The 26,902-nt window shown below is 35.0% G+C and overlaps 1 protein-coding gene across 50 annotated transcripts in view; it reads left to right on the plus strand.

The window, feature by feature from the left end:
• Positions 1–22,309, plus strand: part of KTN1 (kinectin 1) — a 104,497-nt gene extending 82,188 nt beyond the window's left edge. For 11 of the 50 annotated variants that reach the window (XM_016926116.4, XM_054666571.2, XM_016926115.4 and 8 more), the window contains 12 exons: positions 1,689–1,775; positions 4,982–5,071; positions 8,470–8,550; positions 9,307–9,396; positions 9,526–9,618; positions 10,370–10,441; positions 10,665–10,748; positions 10,908–10,991; positions 13,567–13,650; positions 16,085–16,177; positions 17,297–17,417; positions 21,829–22,309. In XM_016926116.4, the coding sequence (XP_016781605.3) occupies positions 1,689–1,775; positions 4,982–5,071; positions 8,470–8,550; positions 9,307–9,396; positions 9,526–9,618; positions 10,370–10,441; positions 10,665–10,748; positions 10,908–10,991; positions 13,567–13,650; positions 16,085–16,177; positions 17,297–17,417; positions 21,829–21,833 (984 nt within the window). In that variant the 3' untranslated portion in view covers positions 21,834–22,309. Of the gene's footprint in view, positions 1–1,688; positions 1,776–4,981; positions 5,072–8,469; positions 8,551–9,306; positions 9,397–9,525; positions 9,619–10,369; positions 10,442–10,664; positions 10,749–10,907; positions 10,992–13,566; positions 13,651–16,084; positions 16,178–17,296; positions 17,418–18,415; positions 18,538–21,828 lie in introns of those variants that run through there. The other 39 variants (XM_054666576.2, XM_054666584.2, XM_054666572.2 and 36 more) reach the window with 7 other exon arrangements.
• Positions 22,310–26,902: the final 4,593 nt, after the last annotated feature.

A 26,902-nucleotide genomic window follows, 5' to 3' on the forward strand; every position in this document is an offset into this window, starting at 1 on the left:
TACCATGTAGGCCAGGCTGGTCTCGAACTCCTGATCTCAAGTGATCCACCTGCCTTGGCCTTGCAAAGTGCTGGGATTATAGGTGTGAGCCACGGCGCCTGACCAGAACCTCCCATTTTTAACTGAGAGGTGGTTCAAATTTTGGTAATTAAGTGTGTTAGAGGCTTTAGAACCTGACTACATTTATACTAGAAAGGGAAGGGATAGTGCTTTCAGAAATATGAACCCTAATAACTTACTCTATAGACAAACAATTTAGTAGAATTTCTTAACTTTTCTCATACCAGAGGGCAACACCTGTAAGTAGAGTCCAAGCATTCTTGCTAGAGAAGAAATTTTTGTACACTGTAGTGTGATTGCTAAGACTTGAGCAAGGATAAAATGTTACTGAAATCTAAGGGAGTATTGCTAGTAAATGGATGTGTGTTTTCTGTTTTTCAAAGTTTGTGTTAAATTGTTAATTTAACAAGTTGACATTTTCTTGTACTCCTGAGTTTGTCAAAATTAGGTACATGAATTGCCACTTGTGTGTTGGTATAACAGTACTAACAGCATTGCTTAGCCACAAAACTTGAGGTGAACTTGCCGATATACTGCTAACATCTTAACTGTGTTTTATTATTGGAATTCTGAGATAAGGAGGGCATGGTAATGCAGCAGCAGCAGCAGCGCTGGAGACATTGAACCCGTGTGAAAAGAGCCAGGACACTGGAGGCCAGCAGATAGCAGTGTCAGTCTTTCCTTCTAGTTTTGCCACTTCATTTTCTGTGTATACTTGGCTCAGTTTCCTAACTTACTTGAGCTGTGGTTTCCCTATCTATAGAATGGGAATAAATACCTCATGGGGTTGTTGTAACGGTGAGAATTTGTGAACTGCCAAGTACAGTGGTTGGCATATATTAAGTAATAAATGGTGATTATTGGCTTTTTATTTTTCGTTGTTGGTTTTTATCTGTTTAGATTTCTCATTCTGAAAAAAAAAGACTGAAATATAGCAGATTATATTTGTGAATGAAATGCTGTTAAAATCCAGATCTCTCAATTTTTAATAACCTCTTTTGCCTCCAAGAGAATCTATTTTATAGCCTTCCAGCCTTCCCCTTTGCTTTGATCAACTAGCTCATACAATTCATGTAAGGTTGTTTTGTGGCATGAATGTTTGGCCATGCCAAGAAAGACATAGGACACAGTGGGTTACTATGGGATTCCTAGGTAGATTTGAAACATGTTAATTGTATTAAACCATAGAGAAAAAATGTTACACTGCAGTGGAAAGTCCTATGAGTGTTATTGGGCCTCGTTTAAACATCACATGAAAAGCTTTTTGTAATACTTCTATATTTGCTCTGTCTTTAATCTTCTAATGTTCAATGTACCTGAAATCATGTATGTATTCTTGGTTTGTGTCTTTACTTTTGAATGCTTTCTTCTTTGTCACGTGCATAGTAATTATTTTAAAAGCTGGCCTATTTGATATATATACTAAAACATGGAAAGTGGGCGTCTTTATTTTCTCATTCAAACTTCTAAACATTGCTTTTTATTTTTTTGCTAATATGCATATTTTCCCATTGAAATAATTTTGCAGTAACCAGCATTTAAATGCAGTGCAAAATACTGATGAAGTAAAAAAGCAAAAATCTTTCAATAATGGATAAACTGAAATCATTCTTTCTAAAAATGATTAGGACCTTCGGGAGAAAAACTGGGAAGCAATGGAAGCATTGGCATCAACTGAAAAAATGCTGCAGGACAAAGTGAACAAGACTTCCAAGGTTGTAATGCTAACTCCTAGAAACAATCCACTGAACAGAGAAAATCTGCAGCTTGTCTTAAAATCAGACTAAAGCATTTACTTTTACTGCAATTTAAATATAAAATCTCCTTATCCATATTTATCATCTCTGTCATCTCTGCTTTTTTCATCTACTCCTTGAAGCTTTAATTTTGGGCATGCTGATTTGTTGTGATTACCTGATTGTTTGGGCTTTGTTGAGCACAACTTTAAGCTGAAGAGTCTCAGAAGACCGATGTTAACCTCTTGTCAGACAATATGCGCCTTTTGGGTTGGTTAAGATAACTTTCATGAAAACTTTGAACCAAAGAAATCTAGGTGAATTAACAAACACATTTGAATATGTAGGATGTGCCATAAACTAGGTGTTTTGGAGGGCACACCAAGATGTCTCAGATAAGGTAGAGAAATGATCAAAGTCTTAAATACAGGAAAGGCATCAACTTTGGGTGTGTTGCTTGGAATGGTTCCCTAGAGGTGGTGGACTGAAACTTCATGTATTACTGGCTAGCAATGATACATATGGCATGTTTAGATGAAATATTACTATCAAGGGATAATTCTCTTGACCAGAGTATGTAAAGTACTCCTGAAATATATAGCCCCATCTGTCTTCAGAACAATGGAGGACATTCTCCTTGAGCTCAAGTTGTACCATTGGGTGTGAAGATTTCTAATGAATTGTAATAGAGAAGTTGTTTTTAAAGATTGAGAAAATTGAATCTGCCAGTCCAGTTAAGTATTTTGAAAATTCCTGCCAAGAATAAATGTGAAACCAGGGGTATTGAATTTTGCAGACAGGTAAATGAAAGAACCTACATGATTAATTTTAGCACTATGAAAATATTTTGTGTGCCATGGTACTCTATTGAATCTTTAATATAAGTCTTAGTGACACCTGAAGGAATGTTTAAGCATAAAATAGTTCTGTAAATTTTTTTTTTTTTTAGCAAGTATACGTTTGTAGTTACATTTCCTATAGCTTAGTGGATTTGTATTTAACTATATCCCTATTTATCTAGCCATAATTTTCAGTAAAGGTTAAATTCGAGGTAGCTGAGAGGTATATTGGGACCTGAGAGTAGGAAAATCTAGGTCAGATAGGACATTTCATTATTATTTCACTGGGAGTGGTTGCAATTGTACAGTCATTTCTGTCAGCGATGAGGGTTTTAGTGTGGTTTCTGGTTGTTTATATTACTTTGTTTTTGATGGTTAAGAGCCACCTTTTTGGTTATTTTTTTTAGTGGGACTGGGTATGTGGGTGCTAATCACGCCATTCCTACAAGAAGTTACATGCTGCTTGCCATAGGCATTTTTGCATTTTATGATTCTAAAAGAAAGAATTTTTGTGCATAATGCCTTCTTGCATAGCTAAAGATCTACAGAGAATAGAATTGAAAGTCTTCTATATTTCAATGGAATTTAGACAATCCTTAGATAGCATAGGTGTAAAGGGATGTTGATTGACCCAGTGCCATAAATTATGTTGTGATGAAAAGGAACTATGTGAAACACTTTTAGTATTTTAACTAGAAATAAGTTACGGTCAGCTTACCTAAAATGTAAAGAGGATGATATGTGCTGTCTTTACAGGATTATTTTTAAAGGCTAAATACTCTTGAGGAGCTACTGAAAGAAACTCTTATACATTTCACTTAAAGATGGTATGCAAATTATAGTTCAGTTTTCAATATTAGATCTTTCCCAGATGTTAAAGTGGAATGGAAATTGCTGTCTATAACCAAACTACTGTGTCAGATGAAAACTACTTAGCTAAAATTGTTAATACCAAATAAAAGTAACTTCCCATGTTTGTGGCTCTTGGTTATGTTAGATACTTTTTTCTTTTAGTTAGTCTTTTTTTTCCCTTGGAAAGTTTTCAAAAAGCTGTTCCTCAGTGTCTCTTTTCCTAACCGGTTTTCTTTAAAGATTAGTACTTTGGTCAAATGATAAGAATTACCTCTTAATGTCCTTGAAATAGCATTAATTATTTTCCTTATTTTATGCAGTTAGGTGTATTCCTGAAAATTAGTGGACTTCATTGAATTATTGAAAATATCCTATTAAAACACCTATTGTAAAAATACTGCTGCTGATCTTTAACAGCTTTTTGTGTGTATGGAAAATGGCAAAATCTGTAGCTGTTGTGTAAATTTTCATGTGATTAGATTTTCTAAAATTGAAGTGTGTAGACCTTGAATCAGTGATAGATTTCAAATTTCACATATAAATGTTGGGGGAAAGATATGGTTGAGATGTTTCTAGCTTGCTTGCCTTCTTGTCACCTGTTGAACTTTGTGACTGTTGTTTTTAGATGATTTTCTTGGCTTGGTTTAGATATGCATTTTTATAGGGGTCTTTTTTTTTTTTTTCAGATCTTGTGGAGGTAGTTCAAATGTTAGATTTTTTTTTTTTGGTGCGTGATAAGTCATTACCCTAATTTTGACAAACCATGGTTTTGAGTTTATAATTGATATCCATTAGACTTGGATTTAATATCAGCACATTTAGACTTAGACATTTGTAATATTTGTAAATTTATAGCAGAGTCCATATACAAGTGTCAGAACTAGTTTTTATGATGTGTGGCATTAGTGAAGTAATGTGCCATCAGTTGCTCCTTGTTCTTTCTTTTTCCCATTTATGTCATCCATGAGATTTTGATGGTCCTCCTTGTTTAGCATAAATACTTCACATGACCTTGAAGTTGGAAATAAGAAAGTTACCATTTTAATGCCATGATGTTATATAGTCCATCAGTGATGCATTTTTTAATAGAGATATACCAGCCAATAAAGCTCAGTTGTGTTCCTCCAATGTGTATTTTCTACTATAGGTAGTTTATAAAGTTTTAGCTATAAGGAATGCTTTTTGTGTGTCTGATTTTGGATCGTTCCTGGACAGGCAAATCACTTGATTTCTAAATGCCAAGGAAAATGTCCATATTGTCAGATATTGCTAAGGCATTATTTGATATTTAGGATGCTTTAGAGATTTTGCAGATTTTTTCTTATGGGAGCATTTTAATATCTTAAAGTGGGAAATTTTAACATTTGTTAGTATTAAAAATTTTTTTAAACTTTTTCTTCCCGTAGAATTTAAAACACTATAGTTTTTTTCTTTTCTTTTTTTAAAAACATTCTGTGATCTTGTAAGTTTGATTTGGTTCATCTTCTGCTTTAGGAAAGGCAGCAACAGGTGGAAGCTGTTGAGTTGGAGGCTAAAGAAGTTCTCAAAAAATTATTTCCAAAGGTGTCTGTCCCTTCTAATTTGGTAAGACTAATTTATTATTTTTTTTAACATGATGACATTATTCAAGAAAGGTGTGAATAAGCAACATCATTTGCAGTCCACTTGGTTTCAGTAGAGTGCTGATTTCTTGATCTTTCCTATTGTTAAGCTGGTGCTTTTCAGTAAAGATTAATAACTTGGTTCAAAACTCATTTCTATTTACCTGATACTATTGTTTCTATAAAATTTTATATATGAGACATTATTTAGAGGATTAAAAACATCATATTTGGGAAAGAAATGTTTTTTAATGCTAATAAAACCAATATGGTAACATTCTTAATGGCTTTATTTAAAACTTAATTTTAAGTGATTGCTTCTTAGTTTTAGCAACACTTCCTTAATGTACTTGATACTATGAACTAGGCTCTTTACATTTTAAAACTCAAGATTTTTGGTCATCTATTACCTTCTTCAAGCAGAAATCTTACAGATAATATAGAACAACTTGGTTTACTTGAGGTAGTACATGTTATCCTTTGTTCAGAGAATTAACAATAATTATTTGAGGGCAGAGAAAGTCAGTGAATGTGCATGTGAGTTTCCTAAAATAGAGTGTAGGGTCTTTTTTTTTTTTTTTTTCTTATTTAATGGAAAACTGTTCAACAGTAGAGAGACAAGCATAATGAGGCCTGATGTACCCAACATCTCTCCATAGCACTTATCAGTACATGGCACGCATATAAGCAATCTTGTTTTACCTCCCACCTTGCATTCCCTAGATTATTTTGAAGGAACTCAAACATCAGAGCATTTCTTCGGTAAATATTTCAGTACACATTTCTAAAACAGCATTTCTTTTTAAAAAGTGTGATATTACACTTAAAAATACATTCTTAATTTTGTATAGTATGCATTTCTCCAGTTGTCATAAATTGTCTGTTTTATTAAATAATAACTTATTGTAGTTTGTTTTAATCAGGATCCGAATAAGGTCAGTATGTAACTGGTTTGAGACATCTCTTAGATATTTTTTAATCCTCGGGTTCCCCGACTCTTTCTCAGCAACACCCCACCTCCTTTAAAAAAAAAACAAAACCAAAACTTAGTGGTTTCCTATGAAGTTTCCCACAGTTTGGATTTAGTTGACTGCATCCCTGTGGTGTTAGCATGTTCCTCTTTTCTTTATGTATCTTTTATGTATCAAATCTGTAATCAGGAATCTGATTCCTGGTCAGATTAAGGCTCAGTATTTTGGGGGTAGGGTAGAGTAGGGGCAAGACCACTTCATGGGCGGTGGTGTGCACTTTCATGAGGAGATTCGTAATGTCTGCTTGTCTTCCTTTGGCCCATTGGAACTTATTTAGGTTTGTTACCAAGTCGTTTTGACACAATGCTGTAAACTTTGATAGCTTCTATGCTTTGTGGTATGATAAGGTGCTCCTGATTTATCATATACATTTCCTGCCCCAAACATAGAATCAACTATTTCTCCAAGGAGCTCTGTGGGTGCTAGGGGTGGGGTAAGTAAACTTAATGGCTTGTTCTATTTGTAGTCTGAGTTAAGTATAGCCTACATTTATTTCAAGTAAGGAGACAAAACTCCTTTGTTTCCATTGTAACTATCGAGGATATGTTCCGATTTGATCAGTTTAGGAGATCTCTACCACTTTTGAGTTGAACTGATGAAATATCTAGCACTGAGTAAACGTATAGATACACTATCAGTTCTAGTGCTGTTGTTAAATTGAACCTAAGAGAAAGGGTTGCTATTAATATATTTAATTTTTTTTTCTTTGTGGCATAACCTGTTTTTGTTTCTACTTTATGGAAATAATATTGGGGGATGTATTTTTTGGCAGTACTTTATGAGCCAAGAGAATTAATGATTGATAATTTCTGTTCTTCAAAGATTGTATAAGATCACCAGCAGTAAAAATTTTCTTTTCTAACAGCAATACTACCCACTCTCAGTAACCAGATCTTTTTGACACTAGAAATATTTATAAGTCATCATAATATATGGATGATACTGTTTGGCTTTTGTTCATATACTTGTTAAAAGTTGAATATTTCTGCATATAGTCTACAAGAAATGTACTAAACTTTCTATGTGCTAACATTAGAGTCTGGCATTTTAGGTTTGTAAAGATTTGAAGGACAATAAACTATTTATGTTATAAAATAATAAAGCAATAAGCTTCATTAATATTAAGATAAGTCAAGATAATTAGTAGATATAAAAATATATAAATTTTTTTACTGTTTCCTTTTGCTGTTTTGCTGAGCAGTCAACATAGGAGAGATCTAAATTAAATGACCTAGAGGGAAATTTACAAACTTTAAGCAACAAAACTAGTTTTTTATCTTATTTTAGTTTATGTTGGGTACCAATAGTTGAAACTGTTAAGTAGGATTCTGATAGTGTACATTTAGTCTTGGTTCAGATTTATAATGTGAGAAGGTTAAATAGTGTTTTAAAACTAATTTGATATTAAAGGTATTGTACTATGGAGTGACTCAGCATCTACTTTTGTTTTTTGCTATTTGATAGTTTACAGAGAATCCTGATTCAGCTGCATATGTAACAGTTTATATTATAGCAGTTAATAAAAATTTCATGAGTTTTTTTTCTTAAATTTAATCCAAAGACTTAAAAGAAGGAATAAGAGGAAATTTGATTTAAAGTATCTAACACACAGATACACTTTATCAAAGTGTAAAATTCAGATAAGCATCAATAATTTAGAGTAATTTATTCTAAAATTTAGAGTAAATGCCAAAACTGTAATACATGCATATTTACATCAGCTAACCTGTCAGCACAAATTGAGTTTTTGTTGGATTCAAACAAGTGAATGTGTATGCATATCACTTCTCATTAGGATTTTTTAAATACTGAATAATATTTCCTAATTTGAATGAAATAATTTTAGAGTCCTTGGAGCATTTTCATAGAATTTGAAATCCTCCAAATGGAACATCTTTATGAACTCAAAATACTTCACTTTCACTTTATGAACTCAAAATACTTCATTTTTGAGAACTGATTTACTTGGAAACAGTTTTGAAAAATTATTCTGGGTTTTTTGTGTTTTAAAGATTATTTGTCCTGGTGCTAGTAAGTGGTAGAGGCCAGATTTGAACCCAGGCTTTTCTACATGCAACTGCAGAATTCAGTTGAAAATACTCTTGGTTAGGTATATAATATTTTATTTTGATGGTAGGTACGTAGGTCTGTTTTTAGTGCTTGTTTTTAAAAGTGGGTTATGTCCAACTTATGCAGTAGTTACATTCCTCTTTGAAATTTGTAGCAATGTCCTGTTTGTCTGTGTAGGTTTCTTTTATAATTATCTAATTTGGTTATTTTAAATGTTTCACCTATTTTATTTGGATTTTTTTCTTTGGAAATTAATGATTTTAACTTTTCTCGTCCACAGAGTTATAGTGAATGGTTGCATGGATTTGAAAAAAAGGCAAAAGAATGTATGGCTGGAACTTCAGGGTCAGAGGAGGTTAAGGTTAGTTCAGCAGATGAACTGTTTGTAATTTAAACATAGAAAAAAGAAGCAAATAAGATTTTGTTTTCATAAGCTTGGAAAAGATAAAAGATAATCGAATAAGGCTCTTTTGAGAAAGTGTACGAAGGTGATTTCATTTTGTTTAAATTTTAGTTGAAATACAGTAAGTCGTCTTTGCATTTGATTTGTTTACAAAGCTAGTGTTTGCCATTCCTTTAACTCTGTATTTTAATTGTTTCTAAAATTGAATATTTATCCCTTACTATCTTTTTAGCCTAGGTTTAAAAAGTAAAGATTAGTCAAGATAGGTAGAATCTCACTGGTTTGCTGAAGCATCCCCAAATACATCATTAGAGGTATTTAGAAACTGGATTGGTTTTTATCCTTGGCTACTGAAATTGGGGGGGATTTATTATTATTGTTTTCTTGTATCTCAAGTGGCATGAATAAAATCCTCTTTCCCATGTGTGTAGCATAGGCATTGTGACCATACTTCACATGTGGGTCTGCTTTGATCTTACCACCTGACTAAAGACTTTAGTACCAAGACTATTTATTATAACATTGTTTAATAAAAATGACCAAAAGGGTTATTGAATGAACTTCATCGCTACTTAGAAAGGTTGAAATGTAGTGTTTCCTTATAAAACACTTTGAAACCATTTATCATAATACAGTATTAAGTACTAAAACAAACTTGAAGCATAAAACTTTCTGGTAGAATTATGAAGTTTTTCTTTATTTCGTTCTTTGCAGGTTCTAGAGCACAAGTTGAAAGAAGCTGATGAAATGCACACATTGTTACAGCTAGAGTGTGAAAAATACAAATCCGTCCTTGCAGAAACAGTAGGAAATGATTTTTAATCTACATTTTGATTTTACTTTAAATCGTTACCTTCTTCCTTCATGGCCTAAATAGTTTTATCTTGGCATTAGAACATGAATTTTTCAAAACAACTATACTTTTGTCTGTAGGAAGGAATTTTACAGAAGCTACAGAGAAGTGTTGAGCAAGAAGAAAATAAATGGAAAGTTAAGGTCGATGAATCACACAAGACTATTAAACAGGTATTTACAAAAGAAAAGCTTAGAGCAGTGGTTCTCAATGTGTGGGGCTTGAACCAGCAGCATCAGCATCACCATGTACATTCTTGGGCCCCAACCCAGCTACCAAATCCAAAACATGTATGTGGGGTGGCAGCAGTCTGTGTTTTCATGAGCCCTCCAGAATAGTCTAATGCCCACCCAAGTTTGAAAATCACTGGTTTTAAAGTATGACTAAAGGGTAATCATATAGAATGTAGAATGCTAGTTACAGAACTATTGTGTGATAAGGTAAAGAATACTGGGTTCAAAATCAGTTTTAAAGTATTTAACCCATAATATAGAATTCAAGAAAAAGTCATTCTTCTATTCGTGGGACCTGAATGTTATTTTGCAACCTTAATTTTTCTCCCTTTTACTTCAGCGTGATAAAGAGTACCATTACTCACTTATTTTTTGGGGCCAATGTGCAGAATTTACAGTTGCTGATGGTACTCTAATGCACTTGCAGAATAAATACAGCTGAATATCAGTTAATACTAATCAAAAATTAATCACTTTTAGCCGAGCCTAATATACAAATGGAGTAGGTTTGGACTACAATTTAAATCAAGTTCAATGTGACTCATTTTTAAGGTCTTTTAAAATTCATCTCTTTTAAATGAGATGCATTTCAAAACCTTGGAAGTGTCTTTTAATTGATCAGAATTCTACAGGATAGAAACTGCTATATCCTTGGTGGTTTACTTGGCCATGTAATTGTTTCACATTTCAGATGCAGTCATCATTTACATCTTCAGAACAAGAGCTAGAGCGATTAAGAAGCGAAAATAAGGATATTGAAAATGTATGTTATTTGATTGTTTTACTTGTAACCTATGGATTTGTTTTTAGCATTAACGGGTGTCTGAAGATCTATAGTTTAAGATTACTTTATAGTTATGCTCTTAATATCTTGGGTAGTGTTTGAGTTGATATAGTTTTATATTCGTGTCATAATTTTGTCTTGTGGGGAAATATTATGAAAGGAAATTTTAAGTGTGTTAACTTTTCCTTTGTTGCATTGCTAGCTGAGAAGAGAACGAGAACATTTGGAAATGGAACTAGAAAAGGCAGAGATGGAACGATCTACCTATGTTACAGAAGTCAGAGAGGTACTTAGAACAGAATCTTTTCAAACTTGCTTCTCAATTCAGATTAAGTTTATAACAGTGATATTTCAGTATAAGTTGTTTGTGGCAGAGCTTCCGAGTAGCATACAAAACATGGGCTATCATAAGGAGATCAATCTTAAACTCTAAACTTCATTGCAGCTGAAAGATCTGTTGACTGAATTGCAGAAAAAACTTGATGATTCATATTCTGAAGCAGTAAGACAGAATGAAGAGCTAAATTTGGTAAGAAGCTTGTCCTCCACTGGGTATCAAGTAGGCACTGAAAACACTTTATTGACATGTGGAGAAACCATCCAAGCTTTTTTTTCTTTGCTAACGTCTTTAGCTTGGCCTTTTTGTAAGTCTAAGATAATCTTCATATTCCAATGATTCCTAAGATTATCTTTCTTTTCTTGACTCCTAAAATGATCCTTCTTTTCTTAGCTCCTAACAATGGCATGTTTGGCTTCCAACTCTTTTTCAAAATTTTCCATGTTTTACAAATCCTATTTTCTCAAACAGCAGTCTTTTCTGTGAATAAAGAAATGAAATAAAGATTGGCTGAGTTACGAAGATTTTCTTCTCAGACTATCATAGTTAATGGGGCCTTTTATTTTCTAACCTGGGAGAAGATTATATTGAAAGTCAAAGACACATATTCTTCATTCAAGGGCAGTAATCTAATCCAGTTTCTAATTTTAACCTAGTCTCTCTATATATTACAAATATTAAAAAGCATATAAGAGTCTTTATTATCAACATATTATTTAGAGTATAGTAATCCTAAAAGCATAGGCTTTGAGATAAAGTTAGCTAAATGTCTTAAAACATATAATACCCTGTATTCCTATTCTCAAGTTTTCTAAAAACTGTACTGATTGTGACAGACTTAGCTATTAGACAAATATGGCTGTCTTGCTCTCTGTTTCAAACAGCAATTGTTATGTCTTCCTTGTGAGTTAAAAATTGTTACAGCACAAGGATTAGATTTTTTTTTTAAGTACCTTAATAAACTCTCAGAAGATTACAGTAGTAAGTTTTTTCCTTACCCAAAGTTCACCCTGCCCAGTTTGGAATTTTCTTGTTAGCATTACTCCATGTACCAAGAAAACTTTAACTCATTCATTTGTGGTTGGTATCCTATGTTATGGCAAAAATTTATGGGAATCAATTTTTAGAGTAGAGCGGTATGAAATACAGGTTGCGTATTCTTTATCTGGAATGCTTGGAACCAGCAATTTTGGGGGGGATTTTGGATTATTTGTATTATATGCTTGCTCTGTATGTGTCCCTTATCTGAAAATCCGAAATCTGAAATGCTCCAGTGAACATTTCCTTTGAGTGTCATATCAGTGCTTAAAAAGTTTAGGATTTTGGAGCATTTCGAAGTTCAGATTTTCAGATTAGGGATGTTCATACACACAGAGCCCTACACACACAGAGCCCTACACCTCTAATTTTTAAATCTTTGTTTTATGTACCAATGTTTTACTTTAATTGAACTCATTCACACTGCATTGTGAGACTGGTTCTATGCTATGCATTGCACAGATTAGGACTGTGATATGTCATGGCTATAAGTCCTCACTCTATGTTTTTAAAAAATCATTTCTAACTAGTTGTTAGAGTTTTACTTATTAACTTTGGTGCTTAGTGGCTGACTCAACAGTTACATGGTTACATCTCCACTCGGCTTAATGCTTTATTTTGATTTTTTATCCCTCTACTTCTGTCAGGAGATCATTTTGAGTGGTTGTTACTTACTTTTTTTCCCTAGTCTTGAGTTTGGGATCTTTATTTTAATGTTTGTTTGCTCAGAATAACTGCTGCTACTTTTTATGATAAAATAGCTTTGTTTGCCTGTACGTGCTTTGTGTATTCTTGGGCCAAAAGATTAATTTCTCTGATGGAGAATATTAAAACTCAAAGTTGTGTAAAGGACCAAAATTTATTTGGGTACTTACATAGAATTCCTCAGATAAAATTTCCAAGTGGAATTTCCCTCCGCCCCACTGCCACCCCTTTTTAATTCTCCCTCCAATTTTAAATGTCACTGCCTTGTATTTCCCCCTTTGGGCCTCTAGAACTGTTTCAAAAGTGCCCATGGGTGGGAAGCAAAAACAATTACCTTATGAGAATAAGAAGAAAGTTTTTTGGGAGCAGTATAGTTCATTTTCCTTGCTCATATTTAATTGGAAAATCAGAGAAGCGGCATTATATATTCGCACTGGAGTTACAGAACTTTCTGTTTTGACAGATTGGTTATTCATAGGTATATCATAAAGCATTTCTTGATGGTATAATATAGGCCAGTGTGGTCTTGTACTACCCCTTAGTGAAGCCTTAAACGATGGCCAGTATTTGGGGAGTTTTAATTTGACTGGATTTGTAGTCTTCTGTTCAATGTTTTTAAAAATATTGTATAATTGACTCTTTAATTGAACTGTATAGATTAAGAAAGCCTTTAAAAACTAACGGGTAAAGTATCTATTTGGCTTTTAATTTGAAATCATTTCAGTGACTGTTATAAATAGTGATACCTTTAAAAGGTACTTTACTGGAATTTGATGGTTTTGTTTTTGCATTTGCAGTTTTCTACTCTAAACTGTAGTTCATTTCTGTGGCTTTTCTTATGTTTAGCTTTACAGATGGAAACCTCTACTGCTTAGCCTTTCTATACATCTGGTGCAGCATATTGGCTAATCCACTGTACATAATAACTGTTAGCAGTCCCATTCATTCTTCAGTCCTAGAGGTATCAGCATAATCAAAGAATGATGCAAATTAAGTTAATTGTGGTGTTCCTTTATTTTTACAGTTGAAGGCACAGTTAAATGAAACACTCACAAAACTTAGGACTGAACAAAATGAAAGACAGAAGGTAGCTGGTGATTTGCATAAGGTAGGCACTGTTTGTCCTAGAGATATAGTATCATGAGCCTATGTTGTGTGTTCAATCTTAAGCAAACCTATGCTTCTAATCCTGGATTTGTTGTTTTGCATCATAATATTAACCTTTTATAAATTTAAGCTGCTTGTTAGTTACTATTTTGGAATGAAACTTTTTGGCTTGTTTTTCCAGGATTCTTAATTCACCTCATTATTTCCTCACATTTCTATAATTAATTGCTTTATAAAGTACAGAGTAAAATTTAGTTGGAGTTACTAAAATTTGGCTGCATCCATATATTTTTTAAAATTGGGATTTGGCTGTGTATTCATTTACAAAGTATGTTTCTCTTGGTCTTTTGGATAAAACAAAGATATAAATTTCTATTTTTTTCAGAAGTTTTCCCTTCATTTATTTCTTCATACAAATGTATTTTTCCAATCTCAATCAAATGAATGATTTTTAGGACTGCATTTCTTTGCATTGGTTTGACAGGTTATTTATAATTCTGTTTTGAGGTCTATTTTTAATAGTAGAATTCACATATTCTTATATCAAAGCTGTTTTAGAACTATGATAGTGTTTATGGATATATCATCATTAGCAAAACAAGTGTCACTTTTTGGAATTGCAAGAACAAGAGGTACACACTTAAATTTTGATAGTATAAAATGGAATCCCAGAAACCCAACAGTAGTAATTTATACTCCTCTCAACATGGTATGAGAACATGTATTTCCCTATACCCTCACCAATATTAGATATTGTCTAACATTTAAATATTTGATATTCTAATAGATTTTAAAAGTTATCTCATTTAAAAAAATAATACTCCTTTTAAAGAGTTGAAAGAAATTTTTTTTTGATTCTATATGCTTATAGTTTATAATTGTTATGTAAAAGTCTAGGAATCCACAAGTGTTGTCAGATTATTTTAGTGTAGACAGAATGTGAATTTGGGTCTGTTTTAGAGGACAAACTTTGATGCTTAATACACTGTTATGGTTGAGCAGTCAGTTTACTTTGATACGTGATTTTAATTTTTGACCTCTGGATCAAAATATAAACATGGAATTTAGCCTAGCAATGTAGTTTCTTAGAAAGTACTTTAGAAATACTAAACGGGTGCTCAAAGTTATATAATAGATATACCATCTTATTTACAGTAGCTAAGATGGCAATGATAGGTGACAATTAACTGCCCCATACCTATACAGTAGAAATATTGTGCAACATTTGATTGGAAAAGCACATAAATATTTGACTAAAAAAAGTTTATAACGGCTGGGCATGGTGGCTCATGCCTGTAATCCCAGTACTTTGGGAGGCCAAGGTGGGCGGATCACCTGAGGTCAGGAGTTCAAGACCAGCCTGGCCAACATGGTGAAACCCCTGTCTCTACTAAAAATACAAAAATTAGCTGGGTGTGGTGGTGCACACCTGCAGTCTCAGCTACTCAGGAGGCTGAGGCAGAAGAATTGCTTGAATCCGGGAGGCAGAGGTTGCAGTGAGACGAGATTACGCTACTGCACTCTAGCCTGGGTGACAGAGCAAGACTCTGTCTAAAAAAAAAAAAAAAAAAAAAAAAAAGTTAATAACATACTTTGTAAAATAGGTAAGTATAAAGCAGTATGTATGTTAAAGCTCACTTATGTAATATTTTCTATAAGCACATAATATGTAGAGAGGGATCTAAACTAGGGGTGGACAAATCCCAAAGCTTTTTTGGGGTTTGTGGGTCACATATGATCTCTTTAGAATATTTTTGTCTCCTTTTTAACATAACCCTTTATTTTATTATATATTTTTTGAGATGGAGTTTCGCTCTTATTGCCCAGGCTGGAGTGCAATGGCACGATCTTGGCTCACTGCAACCTCCGCCTCCCAGGTTCAGTTGATTCTCCTTCCTCAGCCTCCCTAGTAGCTGGGATTACGGGCATGTGCCACCACACCCGGCTAATTTTGTATTTTTAGTAGAGATGGGGTTTCTCCATGTTGGTCAGGCTGGTCTCGAGCTCCCGACCTCAGGTGATCCGCCCGCCTTGGCCTCCCAAAGTGCTAGGATTACAGGCGTGAGCCACCGCGCCCAGTAACATGGCCCTTTAAAAAGTAAAAAATATTCTTAGCTTGTATTCTGTACAAAAACAGGCTTTGGGCCAGATTTGACTAACCTTTAATCTAGACTAATACTAACCTAAATATCAACTATGGTTATTTCTGTTTTTAAATTTCCTTATATAGTTTCTGCATTACTTAAGCTTTTAAAAACAGTGAACATATGTTCTTATAATCTGGTGGGGGGTGAAGCTATTTTCATTTTGGAGGGAAAAACCTGTGTCGTCTTTTGAGAGGAGCTTTTATCTTCTACAAAATGAATAAAATTATTCATTTTTTATGTATTTATCAACTGAATTATTTAGTAGCTACCATATTGTTTTCCTTATAGGCTCAACAGTCACTGGAGCTTATCCAGTCAAAAATAGTAAAAGCTGCTGGAGACACTACTGTTATTGAAAATAGTGATGTTTCCCCAGAAACGGTATGTATTTTCTTCATCCCCAGATCTCTGAGCTAGTTACCTTGTGACCTGTGTGAAGAACAAAAATGTATAAGGTCTATCTCCGAAAGTCATCTTTCTTGAAAATATCCTGTCCCTAAAATGTAGTGTTTTCATTGATGTTTGATCGCATTTTTGCTTAGTGAGGTATGTTAATTTTAAGGGTTGTGTTGAGAGGTATGGAGCAGGGGTCCCCAATTCCTGGACTGTGGACAGGTACCAGTCAATGGCTTTTTAGGAACCAGGCCACACAGCAGGAGATGAGTGGTGGGTGAATGACCATTGCCGCCTGAGCTCTGCCTCCTGTCAGATCAGTGGCAGCATTAGATTCTCATAGGAGTGCAAACCTTATTGTGAACTGCATGCTCCTTATGAGAATCTAATGCCTGATGATCTGAGGTGGAACAGTTTCATCCTGAAACCATCCCCACACTCACCCATCTGTGGAAAAATTGTCTTCCACAAAACTGGTCCCTGGTGCCAAAACGGTTGGGTATTGCTGGCCTAGAGTATAGACTCTGGAGCTAGACTGCCTATGTGTGAATCCTGGCTCTGCCACTTAGTAGCCATGTGAATTTGGGCAGATCTTTAGCCACTTTGTGCTTTAGTTGCCCCATCTGTAAAAGGCAATGATAATAGTACCTATCCTGTAGGGTTTTTGAAAGAAGTAAATGAGTTAATACATAAAACACTTAAAATAGTAGGTGGTACTTACAACAGTGCCTGGCACTTACTTAGTAAGAGCTCAGTATATGTTAACTTTTTTTACTGTTTGGAATGTACTTTCTTTTGCGGGGCAAATTTTCTTTTTCTGAAAGAAAAAATGGATATATTTCTGATATTCATAGATTCTAGATTTTTTTCCTTTTGTGTCCAAGTGACAACATTTATAACATAGTTTTCTTTGGTGCCAACTAGTTTGCACCACTAGTTAGCAAACAGTATTTCTCTATGTGGTTTTTGTTATTGTTGATTTTCATGTCATTGTTCAGATTTTTTAATGTTTGTGTTTAAATCAGCAATATAACATTTTCTGTTGTTTGGTTGTACATTTCTTTTCCTTGTGTATGGAGTTTATCATCACTTCCATCTTCTTTTTAGGAGTCTTCTGAGAAGGAGACAATGTCTGTAAGTCTAAATCAGACTGTAACACAGTTACAGCAGTTGCTTCAGGCAGTAAACCAACAGCTCACAAAGGAGAAAGAGCACTACCAGGTGTTAGGTAAGGACAACTGAAATATTGCTGTCTATGGGTAATTGATGTTATGTGTCTGTGTAATGTGTATTTACATAAATAAACTCACTTCACTAGAGGAAATATTCCTTCTTTATCTCTCAGAACTTCCAGATGACAGCCTTAAGCTTTCTTGGAGCTTTAGTTCTATTTTGTGCATATTTTGAAGGTCTTGTAGCTTGGAGGGGTTATCTTTGCCTCCTTTGACCTTTGTATCAAACAGACTCTCTTGTAACTTGGCTGCCTAGGTTTTTGTGTGTTGCCTTAATACCTGCAACTGCTTCGTTAGTTTATTCTGTTCTTAGTTTAGAGTAAGTATCTGTGACCTTTTCTCCCCCCTCCCTTCCTTCCTCCTTTCCTCCCTCCCAAAATAAAATGACCATAACATTTTAACTGAGGTAAGGTTGCTAAACTGAAAGTAAGGTCATCACAGTGTCTTAAAATTGAAAGCTGGTTTTTATTCAAGTTTGCTTTTGTTAGGTAATCTAAGAAATTCGTTCATTAGCTCCTGAAGTGAGATTTTTACTTGAGGATAGCTAAACCCATAATTAACCAAGTCATGTTATGAGCTTTTATTGTCTATATTACCTTGGAAGGCTCAGATTTGGTAGCATTTTAAAATGACTTGTATTCCAGCCGGTGAATGCAGTTTTTGTTTTTCTGGTTGTAGGGTTTTTTTTTTTTTCTGTTGCTACCTGGATTTTACCTGTTTTATGAATAACTTAAGTCACACTGCCTAGAGTGTAATTAGAGTATTCAGATATGCACTGAATACTTCAGATATTCTTCTTTTGAAGATACTTTCTCTAAAACAATCATGATATCCTGGAGACCCTGAGGGGCAACTCATCACTGAATTATCCCTTTCAGAACCCCTGATAATACTGTGTTGGGCTATACAAGGCCTCAGGGAGAGCTTAGGTATCCTGGAAAAGTTGGGATGGACTTCCATTTTGATCTTACAGGAGCATTTTGTCTCACTTTAGAGTGATCATCCTCTGGCCTACCTTGACACATGCTCTCCTTCAAAATGCTAATTCAGGTCAGTTATCTCTAACATGACTTTCCATATAATAAGCCCAGCTCATTCTTCAACATATCAATAAAAGTAATTAAGCCTCATCCCAAATCTTTTATCCTTGGTAAGCTGACTTCTCCAGTTTCCCAATGTAAAAATTCTGCCACATTTCCTCGCTTTTCCAAATTAGGAAATAACTTTGCTTCCTAGGGAAACTCTTCCATCGCTTCTTCCCAGGACTTCAGCCTTATTCTTTCCACTGGCTCCCTCTGTTCAGTCTTGAAAACATGCTCAGATGGCTTATTTTAACCTTGTACTTCCTTCAGGTTACCACCCTTATTTTTTACTTTTTTACTATTTAGTATTCTTAAGAAAATACTCTCTATCTACTTACTTATTGTTATTGATTACTTTATACACTCTAGAATGGCTTTTCTTCCTGCTATTTCAATGAAATCATTTTTGCAAAAATCATTAATGATCCCTAATTGCTAGATCCAATATAGGCCCTTCTTTTGCATGTGATGAGATACTGAAAGTACTTAATGAAATATGTCAAAAATGCTGACGTTAGACCTTTGTCTCATAAGGGAAGGGTTTCATTTCTAGAGAGCTTAAACAATTAAAAGATTGCCTATTACCCCTTGCCTTTCGACCTAAGCAATATTCTCTCTTTAGCATCTCATAGATGTTCTTTAATATTTTCCTTTTCTTCCTAAATACATAGTCTGCTCATTTTAAGTCTTGTGAACTATTTTTGGCTTGTCCGCTGCCACATTTGTTTTAATTGTATTACATTTGAGACATATGAATCATTGATAATAACACTTTTTCTTTTTGATTTGCAGAATTATAGTAATTTATTAAAATATGTCTGTATACCCTCACAACGCAGTTGGCAGGCAGCTCCCCTCCTAAGTGATAGCACAACATTCTTTTGTCAGCTGATAAACATGAGTCCAAGTTTGGCAAGTGGGTGGTTGACAGTATTATATCATGAATGATAGGCTGGATTGTTATGAAAATAGAGGCCCACCAGGCACTCTCGAACTTCTTCATTCCTTAGGCTCTACCTGGCATTGACATTGATAATTCTTCCTTATGTACTTATGTTTTGGTTCCCGTAGCTCTTCTTTATACCCGTTAAATGTTTGTGTTACCCTCAGGTTTTTATCCTTAGCTATCATTTTTGCTACATATATTCTCCCTCCTGTATACTCTATTTAAACTGACACGAGATGATTAAATTGAAAATACACATTTCTTAATCATTGGAATGTAGGTAATAGGTTAATATATCTAATGTCAAGAAACCTTTAAAAATATACACAAGTATTTATGAATTGTTTATGATAATGCTGCACATATTCAATAAAGGGAGAGTTGTTTTTAAAAACAAATATGCAAGAAATAATATGCAGTGATGTAGTTTTTCTAAATCCTGATACATAGTACTTAGCGTTTCTTAGAGCTGTAGGGGTAGGTGTATTTAACTGATATCTTTAATTTGTGAAAACTTTTCTCTTGGAAATTTTTTTCCCCATTACCTATTTTTCCTCCCCCCCATCAAAAAAAGAAAAGGGTACCATCCTCCGCTTTCCATTGTGGGGAGTGGGAGATTGATTAAGATGCCTTTTATATGAATTGACAGTATTGGCATTTTATAATATACTTTTTTGTTCCCAGATATCTACTCTTTATGTTTCACATTTGCCTGGTTTCTAAGTTTTCTAGGTGTATTTCTAACCAAATCAGAAAACTTTATTATCCCAGGTTACCTTATCTTGGAACCAGTTTGTAGAATCCTGTTGAGGGAGGATGATAATTTAAATAGCTGATACTTCATGAGTATGCCTGTTAGCATAAGCATGCTTCCAACACGTGGCAACTCCTTTAATCTTCACAACCACCCTGTGCGTTAGGTAGGTAGGTATTATTATTCCCATGTTACAACAGACCCAAAGAGATTCTATAACTTGTCCAAGGTCATACGGCTAATAAATGGGCGAGCTGGGGTTTAAATCAAGGTAGTTTGGGTACAGGGCTTGTGTTCTTAATCAGTGCTTTTCTTCTCCCTAATTCAGGCACTGTGTTCACTGATCCCTTTTGTCACTGTTTTCTTTTCTCCTCATTTTGTCTTTTTATTTTTTTTTTGGCCAGCCTCTTAGAAATTTTGTCAATCAATTCTGACTTTTTCCTAAAGTTGATATTTGGTTTGTCAGTAGCGTATTGGAGAGGCTTACAGTAGTATCCAGAAGAAATGGAGGTGAAGCTCTGTGTGTACTCTCTGTACTCCCTTTAACAAATAGATTCTTAAGTGTTTCTGAAAGAAGAAGTCCTTTTGTAGGGCTCCTGAAGTACAAGAGTTAATGCTCTGGAGAAAAACTTATCTTATTTCTACACTGAACCTTAGCTATCATATGGATCAGGTTTTCATTTTCTGTGTTTACATAGCACTTTAGAGTTTAATGTACTAGTGATCTTTTTAGACTTTCCGATCAACTGTTAATAGCCAGTGATAACTTTGCTTTTTAATTTTCCAATTGCTTCTTTCCTCTAAACTTTTTATTTCAACACATAAAGTTGAAAGAATAGTACAACACCCGTAAACCCTCCACCTGCTTCATCTCTTTCTATATGTCTACATATTTTGTTGTTGTTAAACTAATTGAAAGTAACTTTTAGTCATTATGACATTTTATCTCTAAGTACTTTAGCACGCATCTCCGAAAACAAGACATTGTTTTACCAATCAGTGGTACCATTATTACAACCAAAAAGACAAAATAGTAGTTATGTACTATCCAGTATTAAATGTTTATTCACATTTTGTCAATTGTACCCAAAATAGCTTTTTAACTATTTTCCTCAAACCAGAATCCAAGGCAAAATTTAACATGTGTTTGGTTAAGTCCTCTTAGTCTCTCTAATGGCTTTTGAAGTTTAATTTCTTTAGTCATCTTATCTGACTTAGAAAACTTCATATGACCTAAAAAAAAAAAAAAATCTATTTCTGCTCTTTTAAATTATTTATTCACTGGGGTAAGGTTGTATTCAACCCCTTTTCAGTGCTACTCACTCACTTTAGCTTTACATTCTCTTGAGTAGGACTAATAAAAATGGATTACCAGTGTTGTTGTCTTAAATGTTTTCTAACAGAATTTGGCTGACATTTAAAAGTATCTACCTAAAAGCTTGTTTCCTTTGAATCCTGAGATTTTTCTCAGTTTGATTACCATTAGTGTGAATTGCTTTGAGTCTATTTGAAAGGGCCATGCTAGATCAAATGGAATATGTACTTTTGGTGTTTGACAAATGTCTTCTGATTGCCTTCTGTTGCTTTGTTTTAAAGTGAAATTCATTCTTTCTGATCTTTTACAGAGTGAAGTAATTGGGAAACTGTTCATTTGAGGATAAAAAAGGCATTGTATTATATTTTGCCAAATTAAAGCCTTATTTATGTTTTCACCCTTTCTACTTTGTCAGAAACACTGAACAGAGTTTTGTCTTTTCTAATCCTTGTTAGACTACTGATTTAAAGAAGGAAAAAAAAAAGCCAACTCTGTAGACACCTTCAGAGTTTAGTTTTATAATAAAAACTGTTTGAATAATTAGACCTTTACATTCCTGAAGATAAACATGTAATCTTTTATCTTATTTTGCTCAATAAAATTGTTCAGAAGATCAAAGTGGTAAAGACAATGTAAAATTTAACATTTTAATACTGATGTTGTACACTGTTTTACTTAACATTTTGGGAAGTAACTGCCTCTGACTTCAACTCAAGAAAACACTTTTTTGTTGCTAATGTAATCAGTTTTTGTAATGGCGTCAGCAAATAAAAGGATGCTTATTATTCACACTTGACTTGTTCTAATTTTTATTGAGCTTTAACAGATTTCATTAGTAGTACAGATCATTGTAATTTAGAATACAGCTATTAATTGGCAACCATTCAACAAGACAGGTTTATGTAGCCTCTGTAACCTTTCTAACTGATGCTCTGGGTCCTCTTCAGTTTGGTCCAATGTAAAGTGCCCCAGGAGTGCTGGGGTTTCAGAAAGGACAGAGCAAGCATTTAGGATTTCAGACTTAACACCCACACTTCAGGTAGAGGAGCTCTATTTTTACCATTACTATTATTTTTTTGAAGTAATAATAATTAACTTTTAGTTTTCTTTTTCAGGCACGGTTACACAGTTTACATGTGTTATCTTTTTGTTGTTGTTGTTGTTGTTGTTGTTACTGTTTTTTGATACACAGTCTCACTCTGTTGTCCACGCAGGAGTGCAGTGGCACTATCTGGGCTTACTGCAACCTCCACCTCCCAGGTTCAAGCAATTCTCATGTAGCTGGGATTACAGGCGCCTGCCGCCATGCCTGGCTAATTTTTGTATTTTTAGTAGAAAGGGTTTTTCACCTTGTTGGCCAGGCTGGTCTCGAACTGCTGACCTCAAGTGATCCACCCATCCCAAAGTGCTGGGATTACCGGTGTGAGCCACTGTGCCCAGCCAATGAAAGTTTTTTAAATAATTTGTTAAAAACACTTCAGATGCTAAATAACCACTGAGAAATATCTTGTGCCTAAAGTACCCATTAGGCTGCACTGTGGTCATTTTGTTATTTTTGTGCACATAACAGTCATGCTTCTGTCATGGGGCCTCTGCATTTTCTGTTCTCTGGGCTTGGAAACTCTCCTCTGGTGTGTCAGCTTTGGCTTGCTCCTTCACTATGTTGAAATCTGCTTAAATGTCACCCTTCTAATTAAGTCTTTCCTGACTATCCGCTATCCTTCTGCCCTCCCTATTCTGCCTTATTGTCTGTCATACTTGATTTCTACTCCCCTTGTTCCCACCAGTAAGTAAGCTCCACAAGGACAAGAAACATCTCTTTGGTTCTTTGCTGTATCTGTAGCCTGAGACAGTGCCTGATACTTCATTGTGCTCAACTATTTAAATGAATGAATGGATAAAATTCATTTTTGGAGGTTGAAGATTATCTAAAGTGGTGCTTCCTAACCTTTTCACTTCACTGCACATGTAGTATTTCTAAGGCATATAGAAATCAACTGAAGTGACTTCTTATGGCCAGTGAGGACTGGTGTGGGGATTCAAGCTACCTTTTTCTACCTTTGCTGCTTTCAGCAAATCCTTGGGAAATTGATCTGAAGGCCAGATACTACATCATCAGCCTCTTTCCTTTGTCCTTTCCCATTGCCTAAAGGTGCTCATGTTGCTGCCACCTGTAACAAACAAATTCTGCCTTCCAAGTTACAGTATCTTCTTGCTACTCTTTCTCTCTTCAGAGCTAAGTTCCTCAGAATAATTGTGTAATTCTGTTTTTTTTTCAACCTTTCTGTATGTTTGAATTTAAAAAAATAAATTTCAAAGGACTCTGGGGACACAGTCCAGTCTCCTGTCAGTTTGTATCCCTTCCCTCAACATCCCAACCTTACAGTCATTCATCTTTTGCCTCTGAAGTAGCAGGAAGTTCATAACATTGCCTTTTCTAACTTGACAGCTGTAACTGTTAATGGTTCTTCTATGACATTATTAAAAGTTGTGTCCCTGATACTTGCATCAATCTGTCCTTTCTCACTACAGAATCACATAGGAAAATCTTATCACACTCTCAGTGATTGTTCAGATATGCAAAGATAATTCTGTGCTCTACGTTCATTCCCCTTACAGTTAAATATTCCCAGCTCCTTAGTTGCACTGAGTGATTAAAGGCCAAACTAGCCTCCTTGCCTCAATCCCCGACTGTCCACCTTCTCCCAGTATATTACAAACCTATCTCCAGGAGAGGAAGGGAGCATCAAAAGAGAAGGAATTCTGTGTCATCAAACTCAAATGGCTCTCCTTGCCACTATCACAGTCAACTGAGGCAGAAAGCCCCAAGAAAATTACACATTGAAGAAAGCTTACAGGAAGAGAATAAAGAATAGTCAGGGGCAGACCTCTTGATCCCCCAAAAGAGAAGAGAGAGACGTGGAAGGGAGGAGTGGGGATGCCTGTGAAGCCGGCCATACCCTTGGGTTTGGCGTAGGAAAACTAATTCGTTTCCTGGAGGTAGTGATATTGTGTAAAGCATCCAGGCTTGAGCTGCCTTGCATGCGTTTCACTCTAGCTGCAAGAGGCTATGTGGTGTATAGCTGTGGGCAATAGCTGTGAGGCTTACAGAGTTAGAGCTAGATTTTTCATGTGTCTTGCATCCCGGGACAGAGACTGCATATGGGCACCTGCCACTTGTGGAATCTGCCCAGGATGAGATGTAGGGAGAAGCAGTTACCACCAGAAGGAGGCTGCAGTTATACCCTCGTTTGTTAAGACACGTTTGTCCCTTGACCTCATTCATTTGGGTCCCCAGAAAAGGAAGGGCAAAGGAAGAATGAAAGAAAAGACGATTCCTTGTTGGCATTATTAAAGCCAGGGGGCAGATGGGAGATGGGTTATTACACTAGGTTGGACTGGACTTGTATTAACGGAAGTTACAGAACAGCTTTTGGGTCTGCTTAGGATGTGCAGAAGAGGGAGACTCCGCAAAGCATAGTTGAAGACTATGGTTGGGAAAGGACACTAACTTCTTAGGCTGTTCTGCAACCTGGGTGGTAGATTTTTTTTTCTTGACTACATTTTTGTCATTTTTATTTTCCTAGAAAATCTGGCCATTTCATATTTGTTGGCAGAGTTCTGCAAGGCAGCCAACATACCACTTGTACAACCTATCACATGCCAGACGTTTTTAAGCAGTTACGTTAGTTCATTTAATCTTCCCTAGAATTTAACTGGCCAGGGGCTTGTGCTTTCATCATCTTCATTTTATAGATAAGGAAACTGAGGCACAGGGAGGATAATTAAATTAAGGTCTCACAGCTACTAAGTAGAGGAACCAGGTTTCCAACCTCCAACCTAAGCTGTCTGGCTTGATTGCCTTATTTATACTCATAAAATTTTTTTTATATATGTATGCATTTATAAATGTGAGTGTAATTATATAAATTACTGGAGTAATTTTTAAAATTAGACTATACATAGTCTGATAATTTTTAAATTTACTCATTTTTTTCCCTCCATTTGTTCCTGTTGTTAAGGTGCCTTCTCTCATTTTGTCTTGATTCTACTTTGCAAGGGATTGCCTACCTTTGTGGTTCTCAAAAGTATGGTTTGCAGTCCACTGGGAATCTCCAAGACCCTTTCTAGGAGTTTGCAAGGTCAAACTTAATTTTCATAATAAGACATTATTTGCCTTTTTCACCATATTGACATCTGCGCTGAATGGTACCTCAGCAAGTGTTAAAGCAGTGGCTTCCAATTGTTTGTTTGTTACTGTATTTACACCACTACTCATCCCAGTAAAAGTCCTACTACAATATCAAAGTCACCTAAGAATGTCTTCTGATGAGATCAGTAGTGATGGTAATGAATGTGATTTTGTGATATGTGTAATGAAGTGTGTAAACATTTGGAAGATCTGTATAACTCAGTGTACCAGTATTTTCCAAATTATCAATGCACAGTGTTACAAAGTCATGCATGGGTGAAAAATCCCTTCAAAAAGCAAGACAGGGCTGGGCGTGGTGGCAGGCGCCTGTAATCCCAGCTACTCGGGAGGCTGAGGTGAGAGAATCACTTGAACCGGGGAGGCGGAGGTTGCAGTGAGCTGAGATTGTGCCACTGCACTCCAGCCTAGGCAACAAGAGAGAAACTCCATCTCAAAAAAAAAAAAAAAAAAAAAAAGGGCAAGACAAACCAATGGATTTTAATGTAACAGTGCAAAAAGTTCATTGATATCATTTCAGACTCCGTATTGTGGTTAATCTTTAATAAATTACGACTTGAGTTTGGCTGTAGCATTAAAGAACATCCACAGTTGTCTGAAATGGCTGCCTTTTTTCCAAGGATATGTCTGTGTGAGGCCAGATTTTTTTCATATACTTCAACTAAAACAACGTATCACAACAGATTGAATTCAGAAGCAGTTGCCTTCTATTAGGCCAGGAATTAAAGAGATTTACAAGGCCGGGTGCAGTGGCTCATGACTCATTACAGCACTATGGAAGGCCGGAGTGGGAGGATCCCTTGAGGAGGCCAGGAGTTCAAGAGCAGCCTAGGCAACATAGGGAGACCCCTTCCCTACAAAAAAGATTTGCAAATATGTAAAGTCATGCCACTCTTCTCATTATATCTTTTGAGTTTTGGAAAATGAAGTTATAGTTCATGAAAATATGTTCATTGTATTGTTATTTTAAATTAGTAAACTTCCAATTTTCTTGGTTTTAATTTCTAGTACGTTGAATATTGATAGAAATAAGATTTTAAGTCTAAAGCAGTTCTGAGATCAAAAACGAGTCACTGGTCTGGCATGTTGGTTTATTTTTCCAACAGTTTTAAATTATATTGGACAACTTAGCACTATTTTTTATGTATTTTTTATATTCAATTCATTTATGTTT

Source organism: Pan troglodytes, chromosome 15 (assembly GCF_028858775.2).
Source record: "Pan troglodytes isolate AG18354 chromosome 15, NHGRI_mPanTro3-v2.0_pri, whole genome shotgun sequence".
NCBI classification, from domain to species: domain Eukaryota; kingdom Metazoa; phylum Chordata; class Mammalia; order Primates; family Hominidae; genus Pan; species Pan troglodytes.